This window comes from Dipteris shenzhenensis, chromosome 28, assembly GCF_047967505.1.
Source record: "Dipteris shenzhenensis isolate YYH24624 ecotype China chromosome 28, Dip_SZ_1.0, whole genome shotgun sequence".
Lineage (NCBI taxonomy): Eukaryota > Viridiplantae > Streptophyta > Polypodiopsida > Gleicheniales > Dipteridaceae > Dipteris > Dipteris shenzhenensis.
The window spans coordinates 23,727,524-23,754,120 of NC_141623.1; the positions used below are offsets into that span (position 1 = coordinate 23,727,524).

A 26,597-nucleotide genomic window follows, 5' to 3' on the forward strand; every position below is an offset into this window, starting at 1 on the left:
GCTTCAGGTCTTAGCCTTCCGAGATGCACAGGAGGATGCTTTGGTTTTCAGTGTCCAGGATGGTGGCAGATTGCTCAGATCTACAGAGGACATCTTGCTTGAGTCTGCTTTTCAGCCTATCAGGGTTGTAGGTCTTTTGATGCAGGGATCAGATTCAGAGTGGTTCTTAGACCCTGACCCCCAGCTACTCTCCACGGGGTCTTGGAGGCTCTGGCTCTATGGAGGAGTTCCCATTAGGCATTTACAGTGGAACCCCGGAGAGTGGGAGTGGATTGACGCGGGGCATCGAGAGAAGAGCATCCCCTTCTTTCGTTACACGGTCAGTAATGCCAGGGGATTTCAGCTCAGTAGTAGAGGTTGGAGACCCTCCAGAGTCCCTCATTGGGAGACTTTTGGTATTACTGCGGATCAGCAGAGGTACTTCTGGAGGAGGCTCTGGAAATCCCACAGGAATAGAAAGATCACTATCTTCTTTTGGCTTTCTATCCATGGAGGGATTGCAGTGAACCTTTGGAGGTCCAGATTCGGAGCCGACTCTACTTGCCCTCGTTGCCTTTCTGCTTCGGAGTCTATTCAGCATTGCTTATGGGATTGCAGACAGGCGAGATTGATTTGGATGGGGATAGCCAGGATCCTCAGTCATTTTGCCCATTCCCCACTTTTTATGACTTGGGGCTCGGTGGCTTGGCTTTCTCTTACAGGACCTTAGGTTTTCTATGAGGGACTTGACTCCTCTCGGGCCATTTCGGTTCGATGTCATCGGTTTGAGTTCTGTTCGTTGGATGTGGTCCACACCGTCCTTTTACAGCTGTACATGCCTCTGTGGATACTTCTTGGGAGATTATAGCGAGCATAGCAGCCTGGCATATCTGGAGAGCCAGATGCACAGAGGCTATGGAGGGTACTCAGGTTCATCCCTCGCACACATTGGCTAGTATTTGGACAGACATCGTACACACTCTGATGGCCGTATGGACGGGTATGCAGGGGGACTCTTGTGCAGCCTCAGCTAGGAGGGCTTCTTTCTTCAGGGAATGGAAGGATTCTCCTTTCTTCTCTGAATCTACTACAGGGTTGAGATGGCACTTTCAGCCTCAGCCTTGGCTTCTTTCCACCTCACTCTGAGGGGTTTTTTATTATCCTCATGATTTCATGATGTATTCCGCTTTGAGCTTGCTCTCGCGGGTTTTTGTTCTTACTTAATAGAAGTCTTTTTCATGGAAAAAAAAAAAAAAGGTGTGTCTATTCGAAGGGGTGTGACCCTTGGAATAGGTGCAGATTTTCATGAAGGGGTGTGTCCCTGTTTTTAAAAGGGGTGTCCCCACATGAATAGGTGTGACCTTTTTGCCACGATGGGGTGTGTCCCTTGGGTGAGGAGTCAAGACTCTTCATCAAAAGGTGTGTCCGATGGTGGAAAAGGTGTCCCTTGGTTTTGGGACAGACCAAGCACATGAAAAGACATGATTTTTGTAGTGTCCATTCTCATCAACTCGTGATGTGTGGGAGATGGAGAGGCCATTGATGACTTTAGACAGGGTTGGCGCTAAAAATTTTTACGCTCATCCTCTCCATCTCTTCCATGCACAATGTGCACAGATGTCCTTCTAGCGAAAAAAAGATGTATCAGATAGTCGCTAGAAGGTGGGGGGCATTTCCTACAGGTAGGAGCGAAATTTGCTCTGATACCACTGTAAGAAATCCTAGATTTACTATATTTAGAAATGTGCTAAGGAACAGAAAGGAGACTGAAATAGCAGAGAATAAGGAATAATTGTATTGCTTGAATGTCTGTAGGGTATCTGTTGTGTGTCATCCATACAATTGGGCCTCTCTTATATAGAGAGTGAAGAGTTACACATGAAAAGGTGTGTACTCCAAAGTGTATGTGCATGAAGAGGTGTGTACCCCTTGTGAAGGGTGTGACCCTTGATGAGAGGGTACATTACAATAGGAATGTCTCTTCAATAGAATGTCTCTTGTGAAGGCTTGTGCCTCATAGGAAGTGTCCCATCGAAAGGCATACCCTTCCACAAGTGTCCATTCATCAAACCATCCATAAGTCTAGAAATAGAGAAAGGAATACGTCACAGATCGTGACACCAGGGCATCACATAAGCAAAGAAACCAGCCCCATGAATACCAGCATGACTGACAAGTCACTCCACCACATCAGTTGAAGAGCAGTGGGCATAATAAAAACCTTTGCCCAGAAAGACAAAGGAGGAAAGGCAATCCTGACCCAGTGCAACTTCAGCCCAACGACGAAGTTGAGCTGCAGATAAAACCCTACCCATAAAGTAGAGATTGACCCCAAACTACTGAGCTTGTCGAAGACCGGAAACCAGAAGGGTAGAGTCCAAAGAACAAACAAGCTGTGAACCCAATGAAGGAACATCTGTGACAGAAGCAAAACACATCTGGCAAAGAAGGTCCAGTTGAAGGGAAGACGAAGGACCATCCGCGATATCCAACTTTGCCGATTTAACCAAGGTGGAAGGAGGCAAACCAGCACGCTTCCGCTGAAAGAAGACACGTGCAGGAGGAGTAGAGGTAGAAGGGGGGGCTGAAGCAGAGAAAACGAAAGAGCCATCTGTTGGAGTAGCAGGAAGAGGGGAGGAAGAGACATCAGGAAAATACTGTACAAGACCGGCGTGAGAAGAGCAAAAGGCTGCAGAGACAGAGGGGAAGACGAATTTGGTACAGAATCTGGCTGTACGGACATGGAAGCAAGTACAGAAGAAGGAAAAAGAATGGGTAAAGGAACTTGTATGGAGGGGGGAGCCTGTACGGATGACCGTACATTAGGTACGGCCTGCGCAAGGGCAAAGGAAGGGGCAAGTGCAGACGGAATATGTACAGGGGCTGACAAATGGGGTACGGATGCAGGCGCAGTAGCAGTAGCAAGCTGCGGGCAAGGTACAAGGACGGGTGAGGGAGGGGCTGAGCTTGCCATCGCACTCCACACACTCTCTCACACACACTACACTTGCAACACACACACACACACACACACACACGTGTGTGTGTGTGGACGTGCGCACGCAAACATACATGCATGCATGCACGTGTGCGAGCACACACACACACATGTATGTATGTATGCATGCTTGCATGCATATATGTGTGTGTGTGTGTTTCCCTTCAGATGCACATTCCTTGGGAGATCTTTCTTCGGCCAGCTAGAAGTGTTCTATCGGTATTTTTAGTTTCTGTGTAGTAGCTGCTCGTCACTGGGGTAGCTATGAATGTACATTTTTCTTAATGAGATAATACCATTACAAAAAAAAGTGTATGTGCATGTCCCAAGAAGCCTTTGTGCAAGAACTTCTCATATTGGTGGCTAATCACTTTGTATATAAGCTCATTTCTAAAATGTTGGTGTTGCATATTTCACATATCTTATATACAGCCTTGCAATATGGGCTTATCGCATGTAGATCATGGATAACATTGCAAATGCCTATATTAGTATTGAATATGCCAAATACATGCAACTGTATGTTTTGATCATGTAGATAGATATTGAAAAAGCCTTTGACACAGTTAGATGGGACCTCATTGTTGTAGATGTCTTGTAGGGGTTGGGCTTTGGACCCAAAATACAAAAAGTGGTTTATTGGCTTTATAAGGGTGGCACCACATCTTGCCTTTTCTCCAAGGACATTGGGACTCTCAGTGCCTTGCTTTTTGCCATTGCCACTCATCCACTCTTGATGCATATGGATGATTTAGTTTCACACGGGCATTTGCAGGATATTGATTTTTGTGGAAACGCTCCTTTTGAAAGTCATGCCTATGCAGATGATTCCTCCTTTTTTCTCAGAATCTCCGAATTGGATGTTTGGCATCTTATGTAGGCCCTTGATTTATTTGGTCTTGCAGCTGGGTTGAAAGTGAATTTTGCAAACTGCCCAAACTCTTGTCTTTGCATGGGCATCACATTTTATGGCCTAGACTTGTGTTGCCCTCTAATCCATTGGTTGGCATATTTCTTTGCTGCAGGAAAGAATTTGGGTGCTACAAAAGCTTTTTCACAAGCTAGAATATTGGAATTTGTCTAGATGGCCATTACATGCTCGTCTTTATCATGGCATTACATGGAATTTGTCTAGATGGCCATTACATGCTCGTCTTTAGTGCAGCTCATTATCATGGTCTATGTGCAGTTTCACTTGCCACTTATCCCTTGGTCTTTTTTAGATATTGGGAAATTTATATTTAGGCCTATGGAATGCCTTTGGCACAATAAGACTAACCGTAAGGCGCTCCGGCTTCTCAATTACAAGTATTTTTGTTCGCCCAAAATGCATGGGGGCTTGAATATTTTACACCCCCCCCCCCATGTGATAGTTTGCAAGGGCACGCTTTTGCTTGCTTTTTTGGAGTGGCGCTAGCCATGGGCAATTATGCTCTCGTGTCCGATTACCTCATTTTGTACTGCTGGATTTGGCCATTAGATTCCAGCTATATCAGATATCATTTTTGGGCACATGGTCGTATTCCTCTCTGCCAAGTGTATAGCTTCCTTGGCATGCCCATGTTGTTCTCACATCCCAAGGAGACAGTCCTGCATCAGCTCTAGATTTGCCCTGCTACCCTGATTTCCTTCCTAGACTAGGGATTTATCTTCATGCTCGCTTTCTTGGCATCTCTTTTGGCAGCCAATTCTTGGTTGTTTGGGAGATATGCCTCTACACCGGACTATGTGCAGTTCTTCAGTTGGTGTCTCTGTCGTCTTCATATCACGGTAACACTCAGTTGTACGGGCACTCCTCTATATCATTTTTTCCGTTCCTCCCTGCATCACTCCCCTTCAGGATGTGCATTCCCTGGGAGATCTTCCTCCGGCCAGTTAGAAGTGTTTCTCCACTGTTTTAGTTTTTGAGTAGTAGCTGGTCCTCACTGGAGCAACTATGAATGTACATTTTTGCTTGATGATATACTCCCTTTTACAGAAGAATATTGTGTGTGTGTGTGTGTGTGTGTGTTGTGGATCTTTATGGTTTTTTCCGCCTCCTTGCATCGATCCCTTCAGGATGCACATCACATGGAGATCTACTTCTGGCCCGGTTAGAAGCTTTCCTTCACTGTTTTTAGTTCGGAGTATAAGTTGCTCCTCTTTGGTGCAGCTTTGAATGAACAGTTTCCTTGGCCTTTTTAATCTTCTTCTAGTTTATGAGTAGTAGCTGTCTCACCTTGGGACAGCTGTGAATGTACATTCTTCTTAATGAAAGGTTCTTTTACCCCAAAGAAAAAGTGTGTGTGTGTATGTGTGTATGTACGTATGCACATTTCATGGGCGACCTTCCTGCGGCCCAGCTAGAAGTTTCTTTCATTGTTTTAAGGTTTGCTGTACTAGCTATTCTTCATTGGAGCAGCTATAATGGTTTCTTTTTCCTTTTTCTAGTTCATAAAGTACATTCTTCTTAATGAAAGGTTTTTTACAAGAAAAAAAAAGAGAGAGAGAGTGTGTGTGTGTGTATGCATATACATGTATTATACATAATGTATATCAGCTTCTATCTAATTGATTTCTCACTTACTATACCCAACTTTTGGAGCCTATTGTCTCTCCCAATTTTTAGACTGCTTCCTTGTGCAAATGGTTTCTTACTATAAATTTATGTGGGATCCTCTGTGCTATTTGTATTCCTTTAATACATGGATTTCTATTGAAGCTCTCAAGTTCTAAATCTGTCTTCGTTGAAAGGAGCACATGATAGGCTGGCCATATCTTGTGTATATGATACGCCACCTTGAGGAAAAAATTTCTGATACTGTGATGAATTGTTTTGATCAGGAGCTATGCTGTCTACAGTTGTCATCCCATAAACGGAGCATTCTCATAAGTAATCTTCTGCAACCATGTCAAAGTCTTTCATGTTCAAGGATTTCCCTGAAGCTTTGGCATTCAAGAAATTACTGCCTTCAGGAGCTTGAGTCCAAGGTAATGGTGCCTCATATGCTTCGCTGCCACAGATTCTTCCTAGACTAGAAAGAGGCTGCTTGGTTACTGGGTTGAACACGATTTTGTTTTGAAGTATTCAAATGTTTCAAAATAGACTTCTTCAAAATTAAGGTCAAAATTGTAGAAATCCCTTAGAAACGGTTGGTGCTTAAGACACTTTTGTGCTCAGGCTGCTGTATGCACCTCCCGAGGGGTTGCTTTGCATTATCAAAGAAGCAGCCAGGTAAGAGCTCAATTTTTTGGAAAAGAGTGAAACATTACACATTCCTTATAATAATCAACATGGGCCTGAGCTAAACAGACACTCTCAATCTTATGAAATATACGATGTTGGGAGATTAAAGGGGATCTAGATTCCGATCTATATCTAGAAAGCCAAGAGGTAGGTATATGGTACAACTTCCTAGATGCCTAATGACATGCAAGGTCTATTACTTCATTGAATTGCTTGCATGGATGGGGTAATGTTTATATCAAAGAACTTGCACTTGTACATGGTATTTGCTGCTTCCTCTCCTATTTTCTTGTGCCTTGATTCACTTCCCGGGTCTCATTCATTTCCTTGTTCTACACTGCTGCTTCCTTTTTGGTCATCTTCCAATCTGGTTTGTGCCGTATCTACCTCTTGAAGTTTCTATTTGTGTACACAGGGCTTTGTGGCTCCTAGAAGGCACAGTAATCGGCCAGGTGCATTGATCTTGGCTGGCCTGACCTCCATAGTGTCCATTCCTCTTTGTTATAGGAGAGTCTTTTATGTGAGCATGCTGCAGGATGAGAAGAGCGACACTGTTGTGTGCAGCAGAATAAGTAGCATACAACTAGCAAACAATACTTATATTTGTGGAATATGCAACTAGCAAAGGTCACTAAAGTTTGGTGAAGTTGAACAGATACACAACATTGCGCTAAGAGGCCACGAATGTATAAGTGAGCAAGGATTAAGATTCAACACCCTCCAATTCTTTTCCCTGTCTATTTCATTCGTTTTCTTTTTTGGTCCCTCTGAGCCCGCCTTTTTGCATTCTACTCATTAGTGACTTGTACATTTCCAAGACCTATATTCTTGCACACAAGAGAAGAGATTTCTTAACATATTAGGGGGGGATGATTGAAGATACATTTATTTTCTTCGTGCTAAACTCGACATAAGAGAAGGTGTTTAAAGGCAAATTTGTGTAGGATTTCAATAAAACACTCCCTCAAGGATTTAGTCTTAGATTCATCTTACCATTTAACCGCTCGAGCAAGTTGTTGGTCCTAGTGTAAGCTCTGATACTCTCTAATACTAAGTTAAATGGGAAGGACAAAGATTTTACTCTCACACAAATATTTTTTTTCCTGGAGAAAAAGCCTCCTATTAATACTTGAGAACTAACCATACCAGCAATATGATAGGTGCTGACTATGGGAAAAGAGAGAAAAACTAGCTGTTAGAGAAATCAACCTCTTTCAAGAGAACCCAGCTCACTGCCTAGGGAACTTCTAGAACAGGGGCTAACAACCAGGGTAGAGGTCTATACAACCAGCAAATACCTCACGCAGTAAAAATATAAAAGATACCTGCAAGCTAAGCCTACAAAAATGCATGTGTTTTTCGGAGGTCGCTCTAGAATCGGCAGTCCTGCACTTCCAGATGGCATGCATGGTGTAGACTATCTTGCCAAATGGTGATAAGGGTGGCTGCCGGGGGAATTCAATGGCCCTCTATCACAAAACTGCAGTTTGCAACCTAGATGTTCAGGTAGTGATGTTGGACATTGTCTCCCAGACACTATCCTTCGACATTGTCTCCCAGACACTATCCTTCGACGAAGGCAAAGGTCGCAGGCGGGAAGAAGATGTCGCATCATCTCCCTCTATATATCTTGAGTACTTGCTCATCCCCTTGAGGCCTTCTTCTCTCTCGCATATTTTTGCTTTTCCATGCAATTTGCCAAGTAGAGTCTCCTTTGTGTTTTTCTTGGCGGGGTTTTTAAAGGTATGAGAAGTTGGCGAGTTATGCACACAATGCTCATCCTTGACCTTCACTGGGTTACTCTCCCCTGCATGCATACCCTTCGTTGTTAGGCGTGCTTCCCTCCCCCATATTTATCCTCTTCCATGTGACTTTCCAGGTTGAGTCTCCCTTGTGTGTGTGTGTGCGCGTGTGCGTGCATGTGGGTTTTAAGGTATGAGTTGGAGAATTACACACACTCCAGTTCCAAGAAGCGGTTGATAAAGATGGTCTCCCTAGAATTTCATTAGCAAGTGGAGATGCTCTCCTCACATTCTCTTGCATCACACCCGTTGTCTACCCCATTTGACTGAGCCTTGAATCTTGTAGGCTAAGGGAAGTTGGATCGATGGAGAAAGCATGACCCCCTCTGTCAGCCATGCAGCCATTCCCCAAGTGAAATCTCTCTGCATCCTTTGCATGCTAGCAACAATAAGGAGGGCTCCCATCTAGATCCTCTTTAGCACTGGAGACAATGTGGGATCGTCTCTAAAATGCTATCCGCACACGGTGGCATCTATCATCTATCCGCATCTACTCTAGCCATGAGCAAGTGGCAAGCTTTTTAGAGGTGATAGTATCTCAGGTATATAGTAGAGAGAAAGGGCTTCTTTGTGGGTGTGCCCGCCCTCGATGAGGTTAGGTTTAGAAAGGGCCATAAGGCCTAGGGGTTGGCTAGGTTGGGGCCTAGTTAGGGCGTCCAAACCTGGTCTGGTCAACCTAACCAGACTTGGGGTCGGGTCGGGTCAGCTGATCCCATGGTCGGGTTAGTCAACCAGGCTGGTCGGCCAGTTCCTCCATAGGTGAGGCCTAATTAAGGTTCCCCTCTTACACTTGTCACCATCTTCTGGAATAACCATTGTACACTCTTTCACTGACATTTCCCCTTAGGATTGAGTAGGATTCCTGCAGTAATACAATTGCCATTGCCTCTATTTGTGTCATTTTATCTCTTGTTCTATTTCCGTTCGCAGTCGTACTACTCCACTCTCACATGGTGTAGATGTTAAGGTCACTTGAGGATTGGGAGTACGAGGAGTTGGCGTAACCCTAGGGCATTGTAATGTATCTACTCAGGAGATTTGGCTATTGAGGAGCAATTACAGCAGCCTACGTAGAGGCGATTGAGCCAAATTGATAAGCCACTGTTTGGAAGAGTTGGCCCTGAGGTGTGGACATATCTCCTGCTCGTGGACAACACTAAGGGAGCTGTTTGTAGGTGGTTCTCCTTGGCGCAGACAATCTTGAAAAGACGTGATTTGAGGCTAAGGTGCTGGGCGGTTTTGAGCAGCCTGCCCACGCAATTGAAGGCAACACTTCGGGGTTGACTGCCCATGGTGGTTTGTGGCAAAAGTACAGAGTAGACAGCTCGAGGTTCCTGAGCAGTTCGATAGCTCCCCCGTTCACAAGCAAAGAGGACAAGTTCAATGGAGCCCCTTATGCTCATTGGAGGTTAACAACGCAAGGTCTGGTTCATTCACAAGGTGATCTGGGAGCTGGTTTAGGGGGTTCGAAAGGAAACCCAAGCGCCCTACGAACCCAAAAAGGCGGACACAAGCTTACGAGGACACCTTTCTCCAAGAGTTAGCAGATTGGGAAGATCGCGACTCAAAGGCACACTCAATGTTGGTATGCATGATCATAGATGAGGTCTCTTTGGCTGTCCAAACATTGACCAATTCATCTGAGGTCTAGTCCAAATTGGAGGGTCTATGTGAGGGAGTCGGCGATGTGTGGTGTCACTCTTTAGAGACAGCTTTACAATCTGGAGTTCCCCAGAGGAAGTACAATGCAACCCTTCTTGACAAAGAGTAAGGTCATCCATGACCAGCTTTTGTCCATGGGTGCTTCTCTAACATCACTTCAATTGGCAGTGCTCATTCAATTTGGCACATGGGCAGGAGAGAGGGCTGATTGCAGCTCTGATCAGTTGAAAGTCTCGCAGGCAAGGAATGTTATATAGTTATGGACCGGATGTGTTTAGGAGTTCATTGCTAAAGGTCGCAGTGACTACAGACCTAGTGTGTTACGGAGTTTGTTGTTCAAGGTTCCTGCATGTGATATTTTCACCGTAAGGGTATTGGGCGTGGTGTGTTCCACATTCCATATTACTCCATTGGGAACTCAATGCAAACTACTATGGAAAATCAAAGCTAGAGGGGGTCTCTTCTTTACCATTCCAGGTGGCATTTTGCTTCGAGGTTCTAGGCTACTAGGTGCTTTCACTGAGTTGAATCCAATATTCACGATACTAGCTGGTTGCATCTTCATCGGCTTGCTTCTTCGGATCATTTTGTACACCATGAGTTGCAAAGAGGGTGTTAGAGTTGATGGCATCTTAGGTATACAATACAGAGGTGAGGGCTTCTTTGTGGGTTACACTCGCTCCTAGGTGAGGGCTTCTTTGTGGGTTAGGCACGCTCCTAGGTGAAGGCTTCTTTGTGGGTTACGCACGCTCCTAGGTGAGGGATTCTTTGTACCCTTGGTTGGGTCCGGTCAGCCAACCAGTCTAGTTTGGTTGGCCAGTTGCTCCAAGGGTGAGGCCTATTGAAGGCCACCCTCTCAAACACTTGTTTACCATATTTTGAAGCAACAATTGTAGATTCTTTCACTGAAAATTGCCCTCAGGGTTGAGCATGATTCCTGCAGTAGTACAGTTGCCATTGCCTCTATTTGCGTCATTTTCTCTCTCCTTCTATTTCTGGCTGCTTCCAAATTGCACTGCTCTCACAACGCCTCAATGCGACACCATCCATAAGAAATATGATATCTTTCGAGGTTTGCAGCTAGCCACCAAGGTGATGAGAGAGGAGAGAGCTAGAGCCACAATGTGGGATGAGGGATAAGAGGAGGCAGACCACAAGATCAAAGTAAGCCAAAGCACAAAGAGTTTGCATTGACAATCAACCTCACAATGCAAGGCTCCTTGTGATCCACACTAGATCCTATAGGCTCCCAAGTCTCCATCACCCAATCCAAATCCTATCCATGATCTACATCAACATGCCAAGTTGATGCAGATTTATACCCCTCTAGTCATCTTGATATACAAATCTGAACACTCTTTCTCAATAAGAATTGGGTATACTATTGCGGGAACATCAGATGATAAAAATGGGAGAAGCCTTTATGAGTAACATGATTATTACATGGTTTTAGATTTTATGGAGACATGGTAATAAGTAAAAATCTAAAGAAGTGTATCTGCCATGGAAGAAGAGGTAAAGTTCCTTCTTCCTTTTTGTTGGTACACGCTCTACTAAAGTGGCCTTGATCGCCACGTTGTCCACATGTTTTACACATAGGGTGCCTCTTGAAGCATTTTGCTTTGGTATGCCCTTTCTTTTTATAGTAACAACATTAAAAAGAAGTGGATTTATGTTGACAGCCATTGAGCATGTTGACGGATCTGGCCCGTCCAAATCCTACGGGTTTTTTTGAGCCATAAGGATGACACAAGAACCATTTGGATCCCGTATATGGATAACACAAGAGCCATTTGAAGATAGAGGGAAGGTTGTGAGAATCAGCATATGCCTTGGTGGTATATGGACCCAAGTGGTTGTAACAAAAGAGAGAGAGAGAGAGAGAGAGAGGATTGGACCTCCCTTCAAAAGGTGACTTGTATAAAAGTCCAAGTGGTTGACTTTGGTCTTCATGGTTGTATGCAACCTTTGAGAAATACAAGCTTTCTTCTTGCTTATGTGTTGAGATTGAGGTTTGCTTGCTCTCCTTGTTTGCCTTTGGTGTTTGCCACGATCCCCCTTCACCTTCTCCTTCTCCCTCCCCTTCCCTTCTTCACTCCCCCTCCACTCTCTCTCTCTCCTCCTCCTCCTCGGTGGATACCCCATTGCAACGATCTGGTAGGCACTCAAGTGACACGAATGAAGGCTTTACTACTTAATGCTCCCACAAGGAGTAGCACGGGATTGAGGAGCTCCGTTGGCACACTTCGAGCATCCCCTCGACACATATATCTCTGCTAGACCACACATCTTTGGCGCCGTTGCCGAGGAGATACGAGTTATGCTTTTGCGTTTGTTTAGCTTCCTTCCGTAAACAACCCATTGCACATGTCCTTAGGCCTTGTTAGTGGAGATAAGGAGTAGATTGGAAGCGGAAACTAGTGAAGAAAGAGTGATTTTAGAGTTTCTGTCCATAAGGCAATTGCCATGCATTTGAGCTTGTTTTTTATTGTTTTTTGATGTTTGTTTATACAAGGAGGTAGCTAGAATGATTGCTAAGCTGATTGTAGTGTCAGATCCAACTAAAAACACTTGAAAATGAAGATTGGAGTGGGATTTCGAAGTGGTTTGGGGTGCTTGACAGTCCAACTTGTAGAAACCACTCGTTTGTGTGCCAAAAGTTATTGTTTTGTGATGTTTTTTGGTTGTGGTAGGTAGGTTAGGTCCTTAACAACTCCCCCATGCACACAAACCTGGTACTTGGAGAACCACCAGGAATCATCAGAAGGGAGTCGGCGACACAGTGTGTTCCGAGACAATTCCTATCCCTACGACCCGTCGCCTTAGCTCGCTATTCCCATGACTCCTCGCCTTAGCTCTATCCGGCTGACTTGACACATGACAGTCACCTAACCCGTCGCCTTATTTATGATGTGTCAGGGTTTGCCATCCTGCCGGCCTAACAGATGTTGACCCGGTGCCCTAAGACTATCCCTACGATGCGCCGGCATACGACTAACCCTTCGAGCGGTGCCATTCTAGTATCTCTCCGACGCAAGCCTGATGGGATATCTCAAGGTGTATGCCCCAGGCACACCTTAGGTTCTATGTGTGTGTGCTAGAGGCACAGTTAGGTGCCCATAAGCACTGTTAGGTGGTTGTAGATGCCACATAGACTGATTGAGAGATTCTAGGAGCTGATTGAGGAGATGATTGAGGAGATGATTGTGGAGCTTGGTGGCTCATGTAGAGGTGCCTACATATGGACCTAAGAGAGTAGACACTACCCATTGGTTAGACCCTCTCATGGCTACCTTCTTGAATATTGATAAGTTCAATGGTAAGGGCTTTCACACATGGCAGATGAAAGTTAAGTTTGCATTGATGAGGGAAAACCTCTGGGGGCTTGTCAAACCTGCTTCAACTTCTTCTTCAATAGCCTCTAATGCTGGAGAATCCTCAGCTCCTACACGCCTGGCACGAGATCCTGCTAGAGAGGGGAAAGCCTATGGCATTATTGCTCTTGGCTTAGGAGATGACTATATTCATCACGTTTCTGATTTGGAGTCTCCTTCTGAAGCTTGGCAGAAGCTTGATATTATTTTTGGTGCTAGCTCTTTCTTTCTTTGAATTGAAGATGGCTAGTGGCACTCCCTTGGCTGCTCATGTCAATCACATGCGGAGTCTCATGACTCAACTTGCTTCTATCAACTCTCCAATCACTACAGATGATGCAATGGCAGTATTGCTCAAAAGTATGCCTGAAGATTATGATCATGCTGTTACCACATTGAAAAATCTTCCTAATCCTACTCTTGAAGGTCTTATTACTGCTCTTCAAGAAGAAGAAAGGCACAAGGAACTCCGAAGAGACAATGATACAGCCTATGCCATAAAAACTCAAATAGGCAAGTTTCAACCTTGCAAAGATTGTGGGAAGACTAATCACCTCTCAAAAGATTGCTTCAAGATCAATCCTTGCAAATATTGTGGCAAAAACAATCACCATGAAAAGTTTTGTAAGGCAAAAAATGAAGCAACTACAAAACCAGAAACTGCCAATTTACTTTCAGTTGATGTGCCTCCACAAGATGAGGCCTCCTATGATGATTATGCTTTTTGAACCATCTCCATATATGCTCCAGATCTCTCTTTTATGTTAAGTCAAGGTACTCTGCCTAGATAGTCCTCCAAAATGAATGGAATAAACTATTGTGTTCTTTGTAAACACCTCTGGTCACCATATGATGTAGGCCATGTGTATGTGTTTTGCTCCATGGTACCTCCTGCAGACATTGTGTGCATGTACATGCAGGAGAGATAACCATTGGAAGGTCTTATGTATCCCTTTGTTTACTTCACACCCTTGGGAACCCTTGCTAGCATGAGATCCTAGCCATAGATTTATCCTTAACCACCATGAGATGGCATGAGAAACTATGAGACTAGATGTATCCTTGACATAGCCTGAGGCATTCCCTTGAGGGGGGGTTTGATGGGATATCTCAAGGTGTATGCCCTAGGCACACCTTAGGTTCTATGTGTGTGTGCTAGAGGCACAGTTAGGTGTCCATAAGCACTGTTAGCTGGTGGTAGATGCCACATAGACTGATTGAGAGATTCTAGGAGCTGATTGAGGAGATGATTGTGGAGCTTGGTGGCTCATGTAGAGGTGCCTACATATGGACCTCACCTTTCTTCATTCCATAAGCATGCAATCGTCTCATTTCGTGTTCAGCTTCATGCTTTCCTTTCACTTCTCCAACAAAGCCATCCTCCCACCCGTTGCTTTAATGCTAACCCTATGACCATTGCCATACTCACATCTCGCTAACGTGAATATCCCGTCGTTCGTTGCTTTAACGTTAACTTGTTGACTCAGAGGCATACCAACCTCAACATAACCCGCCGACACGTGTCAACTGCTATTCTGTCTACCATTGCCTTAAGACTATCCCTACGATCCGTTGGCATACCCCACGGAAAGGGGAGGCCAACGACACCCAATCCTTAGCCATATGCAAGGACTGAGGGTGTCTTTGTGGACGTAGGACCCATAGTCTTCACGAGGCACCTCAACTCAGAGCACATGGAAGATGAAGACCCATGGATGAGGGACTTTGCGAGACAAAACCCTGGCCTTGGAAACTCACAGGATCTCCAAGGGGGAAACTCTTATGAACCTCCGACCTTCCAGGTGCTCCCAACATTTGCCGGCTATGTAGTTCCATCGTACAAACCAATGCAAGGAGCATCCATGCAGATGCTTGGTAACCCGCTTCCTCCTAGAGCCCGACAGTTTACTCCCACAATTATGGCCCTGATGTACGGAGGAGTGGGGTACACAGCCCCAATGTCGGTACAAGTACCCCAATGGACACCTCGCTACTAGGGCAAGGCTTGAGGCCGCCTCTACGTCCTATTAGGTTCATAATAGTTGCCGCCTCCACAAGCTTCCCAAACAGTGCTAGCAGATGAGGCGATGTGCATCCTGGTGGACACGCTAGGAAGGGGGGTAGCTCCACCTCCGGCTGTACCTGTATTTCCCATAGGGATCACCTATCCCTCTAGGAGTCGACCCATAGCCATATCCAAGTTGATAACTAAATTTCTCGGGGAGGAGATCCGGTCTCCCACGTGGAGCGATTTGAGTAAATATGTGAAGCATTCGGTGCTCTCAGAGATTGGGAAATGGTTATGCATTCGGCCTCAGCCTCGATGGCAAGGCAGGCCAATGGTACAGGGCCCTTAGCCTAGAGGAGAAAGTCAACTGGGAGGTGTTCCGAAAAGTCTTCATTGTAGAGTTCGCCCACAGTGGTCACAAGTGGAGTCCGATTAATCAATTGTATGAGGTGAAATAGAGTGAGATGGAATCCCTTCGAGACTACATCGCTAGGATCAAACACCTCAATTCCCGCTGCGAATTGCATGAGAGGATGAGCGACGAGCGACTGTTGCCACGCTTCCTCATCGGATTGGCGGATCTGAAGATGCATCACCACTTAATGGTTATGAACCCCACTTCTTTCGAACTCTGCAGCAAGGTAACCATCTGTGTAAGTGATACTATGATGGATAAGGACGTCAATGACAAAACTACAGCTTCGTCCGAGGTATCACCATCGGTAAGGTCTTCCAGTACGGAGCCTACCAAGGAGGATAAAGAGTCTAAGGGGTTAGAAATGGGCAAGTTGGCCTCTAGTCTACTGAATCAGCTGGGCCAGCAGCTCCAAGGAAACACCGAGTAACCCCCACTTATTCCTGAGAAGAGACAATGGCACCTCATAGGAGTGCTGTAAATGCAAGGGCAGATTTTTGGAACAATGTCCTCGTGCCGCGCATATTACGTGACAAATATTGCAGCTATGTATTAGTGGCACTTGCAAAAGCAAATCCGTGTGCACAGGATGAGGCTGAACTAAACTATGAGGGTGATCTTGGGACTATTAAGTACAGTCCATCAAGGTTGACTATTAGGAACATGCAGACATCACTAGCCTTTGAGCTAGAAATTCAAAAATATTTAAAAAGGCTCTTTGTCCAGCAAGTTGCAGACATAGGCCAGCAAGACAAGCCCCGAGATTCAGCTGCTATAATTGCAGTCCTAATGCAGTGTGATGTTGAGGGTTTTGGGCCACAAATTTTGGCATATTTATCATCAGGGCATTATGCTTATTTATGCTGCATGCAGTTGTTCCAGCTTGTCAACAAGGAAGGTCCATGGACGTCGGTGTCACAGGTTTGAAAGTCTTAATGTAAAAGAGAAACTGGCTACTACAAAGGACACAGGAGCACGAATTGATAAGCAAGATGAGTAACAATGGCCATGGAAAAAAGTAGCACTTCCAAGGGTGTAGGAGTGTACTGGCAGTCTTCACATATGATTATTTGTGTTGTGTTTTATTTGTGCTTTTCTCTAATTTTTGTGTCTAGAATAATTTTCAAATTGTCATTGTCCATTGATAAATCACTCTAGTTTGAAAGTCGTAATGTAAGAAAGAGAAAAAATGGGTACAAAGGACACAAGAGGATAGATTGACAAGCAAGAAAAGCAGGGATGACAAAGGGAAAAAGTAGCTCTTTGAAGGGTGTAGGAGTGGGCTGGCAGTCTTCACATGCGTTCATTTGTGTTGTGTTTGTTTTGTACTTCTTTTTAATTTTAATTGTCTAGAAGAATGTTCATGTCAGTCACTCATATGTTTGCTTTTCACAAATTTTTAATTTAGAGACATGAAGTGGAAGCATACTTAATGGAAATAATGAAGGGAAAGGAGACATTGTGGTGGAACTTGCCTCCCATTCTTGTTGCAGCTGCACTTGTAAAGGGGTAAGGAGCTGCTTTTGACTCTCCCTTTGTTTGCAGGGCTTACCTTTTCCTTTTCTTTTTTCTTTTGGTTTATTTTTGGGTTGAAAAAATGAGTAGAACCTTGCTACTTGCAAAAGGAAAAGAAAATGTTGTGAGAAAGACCAAGGGCGCATCCTTCTTTTTACTTTTGACACAAGCGCTGTCATAAGTATCAACATCTAAATGGTGTGCGGAGCACCTAGAATTCAGCCTTTTTTTTGCTATGAAGTAAACCTTCTTAGTAAATGCTGTTCACAATCGTAATGAGATTTTTAATTTGATAGCTTCCATAAGCAATCCTTGCAGGAAAATATCAATTTAAAGAAGACCATGGACTGTGGTGAACCGCAAAGAAAGCAATGATTTCTGTTAAAAGGCACATATATCCCCCCCCCCCCCCCCCCGGCGCTCTTTTGCCCCTACCTGCCCTTGGGGTTAATAACAAAAAGGAAGAAGAAAAAGGTCAAAACTGCCCTCAACCCGAGTAGGGTGAGGGAAACAAAGACCGCACTAAAATGGACAGCATCATGCAACCGATTGTGCCGCTAAGAACCCATGTTAGGGAGATATGAGTGATAGTAATCTCAATTGAGTTTGGAGGATAACCAAAGAGGTTGGTAACTGGTTACCGAGATGCGGATCTATTTTCCAGAGGCTGTGATTTTGGACTATGGGTTTGAACTCCCACTGTGATTGCAAACATCTTGATCTAATAACAGAAATGAATTTGAAGGAGTGAAAGAGAACACATTCACCTTGAACAAAGTGGAGTAAAAGAAACATTCACATTGACCAAAGTGGAATATGGTTGAAGTTGCTAGGGCCCCTAACTTCAATTTATGAAGCTAAGGTTATCATTCAGTCGATAGAAGCCTCTTTTGGGGAAAGATGGGGGAAAGGGAGAGGGGGGGCAGGGCGGGGGGGGGGGATCGAGATGCAGCTTTCATATATGGATAGTCATTGGTGTTAGGAATGTAGAGATAGGAAGACATTTATAGGTGGAAAGCCTAAGGTATTTGTTGCTGGGAGTGCTATTGCTAAAGAGGGAGCGATGGGATTGCAAGCTTTAAATGGATCCCTCCATCCATGGTGATCTTGGCTAGCAGAGGACTATAAGGATGCAATGCCTCTTGATCCAAAAACCTAAAAATCATATCTGCTGAAGTGTGCCCTCAAGAAAGCCCCGATCCATTGCATCCTACATCTTTTCAAAAGGCTGTAGTAAAACAGCAAGATGTTCATGACTGTGCTGGGTCCAAGCCACATTCCCGGTGAAAATACTTAAGGACACTTTGTTTTGGAATAAAAGCAGTTTGACTTCCTGAATTAAACCAAGAAGAAAGGGCTGTAATTGGGGGCGGACATCTTTGGCAAGATCTGTAAGTAGAGTTCCAGCAGCATGGTGCCCTTCTTGTAGGATGAGCTGAGTCATCCCTAGAGACAATATGGGTGGTAGAGACCTGGTGCAAAAAATCTCCCGAGACCTTGACAGCACAGCTCTCCCAATGTCAGGTGAAAGAGGATGTGGAAAGACAATCCTAGCAGGGTCATTTTGGTTGAAGGCAAGGCACAAAGAGCAGCTAGCATCTTTTATTCAGAGCTAGACATGTGATATAGTGGCACATTCCTCACCTTGTAATTGACGTTATGAGATGCACATTTGGCAGACCGTCCTCGCTTGTTTGAAGGGTGGGTATATATGTAAATCTTTGCTGCAAGAGTGTCTAAACATCTTTCAAATCGAACCCTGCACATTCCTTGATCAAGCATACTAGACTCAAAACAGAGGCAAACATCTTACACATTCACCTCCTGCTGGAGCTAGAATGTGCATTGTATGTGATACTAAAAGGAGTCCAGACAGAGGCACATTTCTGAGTCGTTCTCTCTCTGCTGGGTCTAGAATGAATGACTGTGTGTGATGTCAAAACTCAGCTTTCTCGTCTGTGGAAGAAAGACATGCTTGGGTCATGGCAATACGATCCATGGTCCAAGTTTCCTGGGGAATCCATTCCTGTAAATGTTCCAAAGGAGCTATACGAGAGAGGGATAAAAAGAGGGGATGAGCTCTGTGACATAGCTACATGGGCTCCTCCCGCCATACTGATTCAATGATGCTAGTCAAGTCTCTTACCTGGTACAGAGTCTTGTATCCATGCAACACTTTGGACGTTCTCATGCAAGCTCCTCCAAGCGTCTGGGAATGGATCATGCTCGAGGAAGTAGACCCCGCTAGAACCGCCACATTTTCCACAGCCCAGTGCCTAGTCCCCAAATAGAATGTATCAGTCTATCTGGGAACTAAAGGTTGTTCTGTCTGTTATGAAATGAAAACGATGCCATGTCTGTACTCAAAACTTGCGGGACACTCTTAACATGTTAAAGTGACCTCCAACCACCCAAGGATTTGCTTGTGAGGTCCCACTCCAAATGAAGGTATGAGTGAAGAATTAAAGATGCTTCACATATAGAGTCATAAGCACTAATAAGAGGTCATCTGGTCATCCACTAGTCTGGCTAGGCTAGCTCAGGCTAGATACCTTGATTTGCCTTGCCAATGATGTAGGTTGATGATTGGAAGCTTGCATCTGCCAAATAATTGTTGTCCATACTACAGCTCATCCTTGCATGACTGCTTGGGGGAATCCATGCCTGGCTGCAAACCATTAATATGAGTAGTTGTTTGGGATACAGCTCAAATAGCTCATAGGCTTCATTAGCTACTGCTTAATATTTTAATGTGTAGTCACGAATTTTGCAGCAAAATATCCATGGATCTTTGCTTCCAATTTAAAGAAGACCATGGACTCTGGTGAACCACAAAGAAAGCAATGATTTCTGTTAAAAGGCACATATCCCCCCCCCCCCCCCCCCGGGCGCTCTTTTGCCCCTGCCTGCCCTTGGGGTTAATAACAAAAAGGAAGAAGAAAAGGTCAAAACTGCCCTCAACCCGAGTAGGGTGAGGGAAACAAAGACCGCACTAAAATGGACAGCATCATGCAACCGATTGTGCGGCTAAGAACCCATGTTAGGGAGATATGAGTGATAGTAATCTCAATTGAGTTTGGAGGATAACCAAAGAGGTTGGTAACTGGTTACCGAGATGCGGATCTATTTTCCAGAGGCTGTGATTTTGGACTATGGGTTATACTTTGAACTCCCACTGTGATTGCAAACATCTTGATCTAATAACAAAAATGAATTTGAAGGAGTGAAAGAGAACACATTCACCTTGAACAAAGTGGAGTAAAAGAAACATTCACATTGACCAAAGTGGAATATGGTTGAAGTTGCTAGGGCCCCTAACTTCAATTTATGAAGCTAAGGTTATCATTCAGTCGATAGAAGCCTCTTTTGGGGAAAGATGGGGGAAAGGGAGAGGGGGGTTGGGGGGGGGGGGGGATCGAGATGCAGCTTTCATATATGGATAGTCATTGGTGTTAGGAATGTAGAGATAGGAAGACATTTATAGGTGGAAAGCCTAAGGTATTTGTTGCTGGGAGTGCTATTGCTAAAGAGGGAGCGATGGGATTGCAAGCTTTAAATGGATCCCTCCATCCATGGGGATCTTGGCTAGCAGAGGACTAAAAGGATGCAATGCCTCTTGATCCAAAAACCTAAAAATCATATCTGCTGAAGTGTGCCCTCAAGAAATCCCCGATCCATTGCATCCTACATCTTTTCAAAAGGCTGTAGTAAAACAGCAAGATGTTCATGACTGTGCTGGGTCCAAGCCACATCCCCGGTGAAAATACTTAAGGACACTTTGTTTTGGAATAAAAGCAGTTTGACTTCCTGAATTAAACCAAGAAGAAAGGGCTGTAATTGGGGGCGGACATCTTTGGCAAGATCTGTAAGTAGAGTTCCAGCAGCATGGTGCCCTTCTTGTAGGATGAGCTGAGTCATCCCTAGAGACAATATGGGTGGTAGAGACCTGGTGCAAAAAATCTCCCGAGACCTTGACAGCACAGCTCTCCCAATGTCAGGTGAAAGAGGATGTGGAAAGACAATCCCAGCAGGGTCATTTTGGTTGAAGGCAAGGCACAAAGAGCAGCTAGCATCTTTTATTCAGAGCTAGACATGTGATATAGTGGCACATTCCTCACCTTGTAATTGACGTTATGAGATGCACATTTGGCAGACCGTCCTCGCTTGTTTGAAGGGTGGGTATATATGTAAATCTTTGCTGCAAGAGTGTCTAAACATCTTTCAAATCCAACCCTGCACAATTCCTTGATCAAGCATACTAGACTCAAAACAGAGGCAAAGGTCTTACACATTCACCTCCTGTCGGAGCTAGAATGAGCATTGTATGTGATACTAAAAGGAGTCCAGACAGAGGCACATTTCTGAGTCGTTCTCTCTCTGCTGGGTCTAGAATGAATGATTGTGTGTGATGTCAAAACTCAGCTTTCTCGTCTGTGGAACAAAGACATGCTTGGGTCATGGCAATACAATCCATGGTCCAAGTTTCCTGGGGAATCCATTCCTGTAAATGTTCCAAAGGAGCTATACGAGAGAGGGATAAAAAGAGGGGATGAGCTCTGTGACATAGCTACATGGGCTCCTCCCGCCATACTGATTCAATGATGCTAGTCAAGTCTCTTACCTGGTACAGAGTCTTATATCCATGCAACACTTTGGACGTTCTCATGCAAGCTCCTCCAAGTGTCTGGGAATGGATCATGCTCGAGGAAGTAGACCCCGCTAGAACCGCCACATTTTCCACAGCCCAGTGCCTAGTCCCCAAATACAATGTATCAGTCTATCTGGGAACTAAAGGTTGTTCTGTCTGTTATGAAAACGATGCCATGTCTGTACTCAAAACTTGCGGGACACTCTTAACATGTTAAGTGACCTCCAACCACCCAAGGATTTGCTTGTGAGGTCCCACTCCAAATGAAGGTATGAGTGAAGAATTAAAGATGCTTCACATTTAGAGTCATAAGCACTAATAAGAGGTCATCTGGTCATCCACTAGTCTGGCTAGGCTAGCTCAGGCTAGATGCCTTGATTTGCCTTGCCAATGATGTAGGTTGATGATTGGAAGCTTGCATCTGCCAAATAATTGTTGTCCATACTACAGCTCATCCTTGCATGACTGCTTGGGGGAATCCATGCCTGGCTGCAAACCATTAATATGAGTAGTTGTTTGGGATACAGCTCAGATAGCTCATAGGCTTCATTAGCTACTGCTTAATATTTTAATGTGTAGTCACGAATTTTGCAAATTGATTATTTGTTACTTTGTCAAAGGAATATTTGCTGATGGTGTTATTTTGTGTCGTCTTCAGATCACCTCTTTTTAATGACTACATAACAGAACTTTCTAGACACATGGGTTTGGAGAGGTCACCCACAAGGTATGTGCTGTATTGCTTGCTTAAACGTGTTTGCATACACATTCACAGGAAACATCTGGGAAAGTCACTAGTTAAGCATTGCTTACTAAGCACCCACGTTTACTCTGGAAGCAAGAGCTGCCCGTCAAATTAAGAATTGTATGAAGAGCTGTAGTACATTTTCTTTTTGTTAATCAATGACTTCAAAATCGTCTCTCCTGATGGGCATTAATATTAAAATTGAAATACATAATGTTTAGAATACATGTGTGAAAACGTTTTATTCTGATGTCTCACCTGACCCCTGCTTAACTTGAGCTTGCTTTTTTCTGCTTGCTGCTGCTCCAATCTTGCCTCTCTGATGATGCTCATCCCTGTTCTTGTGCCCATTGGCGGCCTTCTTTGTATTGTCCTTCTCTTGTTTTGTCTTTGCCTTTGTCGACCCTTGAGTTCCCTCCCAACCTTTTTTCCATTTAGCCTTCCGCCTTCCAGGCGATCCTGTCATCTTCCCAAATTTGGCCATTCTTTTCTGTTCACCTTCCCACCTGTATTCAGGTTCGTTATTCTCACTACATCTTTGGTTCACTTTGTTTTTCACTCTTTCGCTTTAGTTTTTCGTTTACCGCCCTAGAGGTATGACTGTAGGTTAACCGTCCTACATGCCACTTGTCAGCTGACTGCCATGTCACTGAAACATTTGTGACATCATCAGATGACCTGTGCCACATCATCAGCTGTACTGTGCCATGCATCAGCTTTTGCCACATCATCAGCCAACAGGTCACTGCCATGTGGCTGGCACATAGGCATTATTTGATCATGCAGATTCAGGGTGATTAATGAACCTTGTAATCCTATGTGTGGACTTCATGCCACATCCTTCCCTGAGCCAAGGACTGTGGCCTCTCCTCATTGGGGGATTGACATGTTGAGCACCTAGATCTACATTAGCCTTGAAGCTCATTGAAAATAATATTGTTTCGTAGTAGTGCCTCTTTCTCATTAAGGGTCGTCTGTAACACATATTCTTGATTTGTGAAAGTGCACTTGGTATCGTACATTTTTCAAGCTACATGCTCTGATAAATTTCCCAAGCTCTTACAATATTTTCCTTGAGGGTTCATGTTTGGCATGTTTGAACGTACTTTTTTTTCTTATTTTTGGGCGGGGGGTCCTTGAGAGACATTGTATGCGATGGAAGCTTAGTATCTTGGTGCATGATCCTGTAAATAAAATATCTACCGAGGAGAGGGGATGGACATTGCAGAGAGACTGCAGCCTGTGTGCAGGCCCGGGTCAGAAAGAGGAGACAGGAAGCCAGCCCTGCAACCCCCCCTCCCTGCTGCTTTTCACTGTTTCTTTTCCACTCACACACATACTGAACACCGTATGCAACTTGAAACTGTTTTTCTTTCAATTACATCTTGCGTGAACTGTATTCACAGCAATTGCTTGTGATGGAACACATGAATTTATTGTGCTTGTATTAGAAGGTCACAAAGCTCTATTTTCTATGATTATCTTCTTTGATGAAAACTTGAATAAGTTACTTTCCATGCAGATGTATCGGCAAGGGTTTTGACAATCCTTCAGAGATTTCAGGTTTAACAGTTTCTGTGACCCCCTTTTTTTGGTTTTAGTCAGAGAGCTGAACTCAGATATCCTATCACTTTGCTAGGCAGCTTATTAATATCTTCAAACTGGTAGAAAGAAATTCACTAAATTTTTAAAAATTGCAAGTGTAGATGATGTTTTTGTGCGGCTTTGGTGCCTTCAGTTCCAAGAACATGTCACATACCAAGGTTCTACACAGTGAGAAACATACAGCAAACTTTTATATGCAACACGTCATTGGCAGCCTCAGTTATCACGGGACAAAACCTGATGGAAGCCTGTCATGAGGATATCTTTGGGGGCCACTTTGCTTATGGGAATACAGCCAGAAAGATGAAAGAGAGCTAGAAAAACCTGAGATTCTGTGCGTGTGGGGACACGTGTTGAAGTGGGAGGTGCCTATGAAAGGACTCTGCTCATGCATCAAAACAGGTTACAGCATCACAATGAAAAACACATGGAAGCAACTGTAAATTTCTGAAGACCAATTACAATCTTGAACAAACACACGACACTAGTATGGAAGGCGATTGTTGTCAAAGCTGCAGGAGTGGGACTGCGTCAATCTGCCACCTGGTTGACAATTGCTTGGGACTGTGGTCTAGGACAGCCTGGGACATTAGGCTAGGAGTGCAGCAAGATTAGATTATAGTGGCGAGTTTAACTTTTGTCTTAAGTCATATGTTTTCTCTAGCAAGATGTTTTATATAGTGTGCCATTGGAAAAAGAACAAAGCAAGCTTTTCGAATTATGAGTAAGCTTTATAATTTGAGTACAACCCATATAGCCCTTTGTTTTTGAAATGACAAACTCAGTGCATACCATTTGTATAAATAGATGCTGTACTTATGCTATGTTCTACATCCACGCTGTTGATGTTGGCTTGGGGGATGTCGTAGTACTATCCTTAGGTTAGAATTGCATTATTTGTTTTGGTTTCAAAGGATGGATTTGGGCTACGCACATTTTTTTGGGGGTGAAATCCATTTAATATTATTTGACAAGAATCAGTCCCGAAAGTGGGGACCTGTAGTTACAGCGTTTTACATATTTTGGGCTACACACCTTTTTGTGGGGGGGGGGGGGGGGGGGTTTGAAAACTTTTATGCTTTATATCACAAAATAGCTATTCCAAAATGGGATATGCCAAAATACATCAAGAGAAAATCTCATTGTAGGACCAGTATACTTCATAGTCTATGTAGTGAGTTTGCAAACAATCAAATAGAGATTGCTGCAAAGAGTGGCGAAAGAAAACGGAAGTAGAAAACATAGGATCACCATAGTGGTTTCAATCTTTCCAGAGAGACCAAAGTGCCCAGTAGCGAACCCAAGAGAAAAACAACTCAAACTCCGACCACACACGCGTGCGCATGTGTGCGCGCGCACACACACAGACACGCTTATATCGTTTTAATAGTGGAAATTTGTCTTTATATCACAAAAAGCAGTCCCTAACAAGGGAAACATGCAATCACAACATCAAAAGATAGTAGTGTATGACAAGTATGCCGGATAATCCAAATGTCAAGGATGTAGACATCAAAGAGAGATTGCTGCAAAGACATCCAGACCAAAGACTTGATGGTTTCTATCTTTCCATAGAGCCCATGTTTCCAATAGCAAACCCAAGCAAAAGGAGCAAAACCTTGCTTGTCAGGGCCACGAGGCTAACGCCCAAATCAATATTAAAGTCTTGCGAGGTTTTTTGGAATGATACAAATACGTCGATATAGATGTTAGATCATTTCATATATTTCGAATGGGCAGAAAGAGTCAAAATTCCTTGCCAAAATGAGCTTTGGGAAACTTGGTCCGTAGAAGTAGTTGCAGAAAAAATAAAAAGTATGGAGTCTCAGGTCAATGCCAAAGGAGATGAGCCATGGATTCCTTTGGAGCCATACATCTGCGATAGGTAGTAGGAGCAATGTAATGACATGCCAAGAATCGTTAAAATAGAATACCTCCAAGCATGACCCACCATAAAAAAACTTGGTGGTGAAGCAAGAGATTGCAGTTTCAAAGTTCATGTAATCTTTACCTCCAACACCTTGCATTACGTTTCATGGTCCAAATATGATTCGCATGATCTGAAATCCGACGGGGAGGCAATAATATCCGATATAGCTTGGCAACCATGATATCAGTCAATGGTAATGGATAACAGCTCAGAACGTGTGAATAAAGGGCCCAATCCTTGAGGTGAGACACAAGCCCAAGGTTAGACATTGAGAGAAAGCCATCTGAGACAATGCATGCCAAGGAGATCTATAATGCAGTCCTAAACCAAACTGTTTGCCTGTTGAAGGAAAAGAAAGCATAGTACTAGAATCATCTCTTGCATTGCCAGGGAAGATTAAAAGGGCCTAGACCAATTATATGTTGCACAAGCAACAAATTTTCAGCCAAAGAATCTCGACCATGCCATTTATGACTCGAGAGTATTTCCTTCCACTCCAAACCATTTGGATCATGAAAGGGCATCCCTTAATCTTGGCATTAATGTCTAAAAATATATTCCCGTTCAGATGGTAGCTAGTGACCAAAGGCATGAGTGGCACATCATAACAGCCCAAGGTTAATCTTGCATAAAATCAAGCAGCATTTCCCCTTTATGGCCAGAATGTGTATATGAATGTTAAGTATATTT

The 26,597-nt window shown here is 44.0% G+C and overlaps 1 protein-coding gene across 4 annotated transcripts in view; it reads left to right on the plus strand.

The window, feature by feature from the left end:
* LOC147883348 (fanconi anemia group F protein (FANCF)) overlaps positions 1 to 24,561 on the plus strand; it is a 46,889-nt gene extending 22,328 nt beyond the window's left edge. For all 4 annotated transcript variants that reach the window (XM_087399188.1, XM_087399190.1, XM_087399189.1 and 1 more), the window contains exons 5-9: positions 5,801 to 5,947; positions 16,873 to 16,973; positions 22,286 to 22,354; positions 23,895 to 23,935; positions 24,079 to 24,561. In XM_087399188.1, coding sequence (XP_087255314.1) covers positions 5,801 to 5,947; positions 16,873 to 16,973; positions 22,286 to 22,354; positions 23,895 to 23,935; positions 24,079 to 24,149 — 429 coding nt within the window. In that variant the 3' untranslated portion in view covers positions 24,150 to 24,561. The remainder of the gene's footprint in view (positions 1 to 5,800; positions 5,948 to 16,872; positions 16,974 to 22,285; positions 22,355 to 23,894; positions 23,936 to 24,078) is intronic.
* The last annotated feature ends 2,036 nt before the right edge of the window (positions 24,562 to 26,597 follow it).